At 38.5% G+C, this 4229-nt stretch overlaps 1 protein-coding gene across 1 annotated transcript; it reads right to left on the minus strand.

Moving 5' to 3' along the window:
- Positions 1 to 3113: 3113 nt before the first annotated feature.
- On the minus strand, positions 3114 to 3911 carry LOC115964767. The gene has a single exon (XM_031084019.1). The coding sequence runs from the start codon at positions 3909 to 3911 to the stop codon at positions 3114 to 3116; it is 798 nt and encodes a 265-aa protein (XP_030939879.1).
- Positions 3912 to 4229: the final 318 nt, after the last annotated feature.

Here is a 4229-nt window from a genome sequence, read left to right on the forward strand (position 1 = left end):
GCCGGAGGTAACGCAAAATCCACAAAGAGCTTGTCTAAGAAATCTAGTTGTGGGAGGATTCTCTGCAGAAATTTCGCTTGAGAATGCTAAAATTGAATCTTGAATTGCTTTTATCCCAAAAAAGTCCAATCTCATCACCTTCTTTTAGTTCCCTCCTTATAACAAATTCCTTGGTCCAATCTTCAATGAAGACATTGCTCCCATTTGTTCTCTGTTTGAAGATCAATTGATGTTCAGACTTGGTATCAAAATCCCAAACAACCACTTGTACCCCATACTTAGTTATGAAATCTTCAATATATTTTTGTTCTAACTCAATCAAAACATGCTTCTTTACCAAGTCTGTCTCCAAAAAGAGCCTCACCCATTGCTCGTTACTATAGCTTGCCTCAACCCTCTTCCTTACAACGCAAGTATCCTCAAACCCGTCCAATGAAGCACCTCTATGACTTTCTTCCTTTACAACTTTATGGCCATTAACTTTCTTTCTTTTGCTTATTTCACAATCTTGAGACGAAAAAGAGACGTTACTAGCAAAGTTTTCAGGTGATTTCCTCTTTTGGTTGATGCAATTAGGACTGTAACCCAACCTCAATTCTGTTGAGACCTCTTCCACTTCGTGCTGGTTCTTGGTCTTAGATAGTTTTGCTTCACTAATCTGAGGTTTGCGATCTTTCTTTTCCATCGTAGCAAGAAAATTATAGAAGACAGGTTCTTTTTGTTTCCTTGTAGAAAAAATCAAATTAATCTGATCATTAGTTGGGATATTCTCTGTCATGACCTTGGAAGAAACCGATGGAAGTTCACTCCTTTTGCCATCTCTTAGTTTTTGGTTTCGCTGGGCTTGTAACATAGCACTCCTTTGCTTCAACAAGGCTGCAACGGCTGTGTTTCTCTTCTCCAGCGTAGAAGAAAGCAATAAATCCAATGAAAGTTCACTCTTTTCTCCTTCTTTTCTTTGTTGGTTTTTCAGGTCTTGTAGCCTAGCATATTTATGCTTCAAGGCAGCAAGTTTATAGTCAATAGCTTGTCCAGTTCTGGGTTTAGAGAATAAACCCGACTCTGATGGGCACAGTAATGCACATGAACTGGGTATGGAGGACCCTGAAAATCCTTCCATCACGCTGAGAAAAATTTAGAGAGAGTTTAACAATTATGGGGGATGGCTTTTGAATGAAAGAGAAAGAGAAAGTGAAGGCAGTGTTGGAGTTAAATAGAAGAAGAGAATAAACGGTGTGGGAGATGTTCAATGCGAACACGGAAAACTAAAACTGATTCGCAAGAAATCTAAAACTCAAGAAGTTTGTAATTTGTGTTTCCAAATCCTATTAGGAATTGGCTTAGTCGGTGGTTCTAATTTCTAACGGCTAGAAAAGCAGAACAGATGGGTGTGTGAATTGGGCCTTGATATAGCGAAAGAAACCCCACATACCTTCTTCTTTGTATTTGTGATAGTGCCCAGAAACCCCACAAGCTTAAATCACAAAACAAGAAAGACCTAGATGAGGAAACAACTTCTATATCGGAAAACAATAAAGACCCAGATAACAGGGAATAGCCTAAACCAATAAGGAATTTAAAAAAGTAATTGAAAAATACAAAAATATATTTTTAGTCCCTATATTTTGTGCGTATTTTCATTTTGGTTTTTAAATTGATTTTGCACCTATTTTAATCCCTGAAACCAGAAAAATGTTTCCGTTTTGGTCTCTGCCCTCAATCCACCAATAGAAAATGCATATGTGACAAATAGAATGTCCTGTTTATATAATAAATGCTGATATAGTTAATAAAATAATAATACTATGTTTTATTTAATATTTTTTAAATGTCACATCAACATTTTAATTTTTTTTTTAAAAACCACCTCAGAAAATTTAAACAAATAATAAATTTATTGAAAAAACTCAAATCTAATTTAATTCAAAATTGAAGATCGGACCATATGTGATAGGTCATAAGCAAAAGGTTTAGTGACACTTGGAAACGACGTCGTCTTCCGCGTCCCTGCGGTTGTTCAGTGTCGAAAATCCATTAAACCCTCTGCAATCTGACACGAGGGTTCTAGTTTTATCAGAAAGAACTTTCTACTGGTGCCTGGTGGAGTTCAAAAATTCGCTCTGCTCACAGAAGGCATAGGCGAGTTTCTTTCTTTCTCACTCGTTGAATTTCAATCTTTCAGAACCCATGTTTTATCATTTTTGCAAAACCATTCTAAATGGTGGTAAACACATTACTATAGCTCAAACACCAATTCACAAACTGGGTTTTCTTCAAAACCCATCTTTATCTTTTTCTTTGAATGCAACTACATTTCGACCCCTGCAAATCAGCAACCATTTTCAGTCTCATACCACATAAACACACTTGGGTTCTTACAAGAAGCTGCTCTATCAGCTTCCAAGTACGTTTATTTCGAAACCCCAGAGAAAGCAGATTCTGTGGTAACTTTTTCATGAACCACGGGTTCTCTCAAGCCCAGATCTCAAGCCTAGTTAGAGGGACAAAAATGGCCCACTGTTTCTTGAAATAATTTGTAATATACCACTATTTTAGAAATACGTAGGGATCTACCACCTTTTTGAAACTTGAGTTTACATTATAACTCAAGTTCTAGTTTGAGTTATTTGAAAAAATAAACTTTATATTTGCCAAAATTTTTTTATGAAACTCAAGTTCCATCAAAAAATTTCAAAATTTTTTTATAGAACTCGAGTACCATTGAAAACTCAATTTCCTTAAAATCGAGTACTCAAAAAGTGGTAGATCCCTACATATTTAGTATTTATTGTGCAAATAGGGCATTCCGTCTGCCATGTATGCATTTTCTATTAGTGGGTTGACGACAAGGACCAAAACAAAAATGATTTTCTGATTTTAGGGACTGAGGTAGGCGCAAAATCAATTAAGGGACCAAACTATAGAGACCAAAAGTGTATTTTCGCCTTGAAAAATCGGTGCATGCCTAAATCAGCAAAGAAAGGATGTAGAGAGATAGTGATATGACCAAGCTTTTTCTTTGCTCTCCCCTAATCAGATTATTTGTCCTCATTTAGGCAGTTCAGGTTGTTTAACTTTTTTTGAGAAAAATCCCCTCAGGGGTAGAGATCTTATTATTGCATCCTCAATAAATCAAGTTGGTACACCTCAAGAATGTCTGGTGAAACAGACTCCATCCAGACCAAAAAAGGATAATTGGTAGCTCGCCTAGCAAGCTTATGTGCCACACAGTTTCCTTCTCTATTAATATACTTAACTGAAATGTGAGAAAAACAAGAAAATAATCGTTTGATATCCAACAATACATGACCTAAAGCCAAGTGATCCATGTGACCTCCATTAATAGAGGTAATAGTGTTTGTTGAATCTCCTTCCACAATCACCCTGTCAAAACCGAGTTCCTTAGCAAAAACCAAAGCCCGGCAAGCCGCTAACACTTCCACCATCTCCACCGAAGTAGGTAGTGGAATTTGTTGTGAGAGAGCAGCCATAACTAATCCTTGTTCATTCCGGATTATAATGCCGATGCCAGCTAGTCCATCCCGTGAGAAAACCGCTCCGTCGAAGTTCACCTTGACACAGGTTTCAGGTGGTAGCCTCCAACGCACTGCACGAGCTGTCCTCGATATCGTGGCATGCGTAGGACGCAACTGCTGAAACTCCTGAAAAGCATCATAAGTCGAGGAAGGAATCTGCCCCAGTGGAAGTGCCATTTCACCCAGATGGACTTTATTGTGCCACATCCAAATTGCAGAGACCACCATTGCAAAAAGCCCAAAAGAGGTTGTTACAAGTAAGGCTCTATCAATGACTTTGAGAAAGGATGTGCAGTGTACCGTGTCTGCCTTCAGTTGACCAAAATGAACTTTCCATGTATCATTCAATTTCGGACAGGACCAGAGCGCATGCATGGTATCCTCTGCGTATAAATTGCATTCCTGGCATAGAGTATCATTTAATATTTTCCTTTTTACAAAGTTAGCCTGAGTTGGTAAAGAGTTGGTCCCAGCACGCCACATAAGGGACTTGACACGGTTTGGAACTCGAAGACGCCAAATAGATACTTCCACACCGTTGAAGTTGCCCCTTCATTTGAGCTGCCTGCTACCTCTGCTTTAGCTTGGTCCAATAATAGCCGGTAATCAGACCTGACCGAGAAGACCCCATCCCGATTGCGGGGCCAATAAGGAATGTCCTCCCGATTGAACAAACTAAGGGGGATGGCCTTA

Source organism: Quercus lobata, chromosome 10 (assembly GCF_001633185.2).
Source record: "Quercus lobata isolate SW786 chromosome 10, ValleyOak3.0 Primary Assembly, whole genome shotgun sequence".
NCBI classification, from domain to species: Eukaryota; Viridiplantae; Streptophyta; class Magnoliopsida; order Fagales; family Fagaceae; genus Quercus; species Quercus lobata.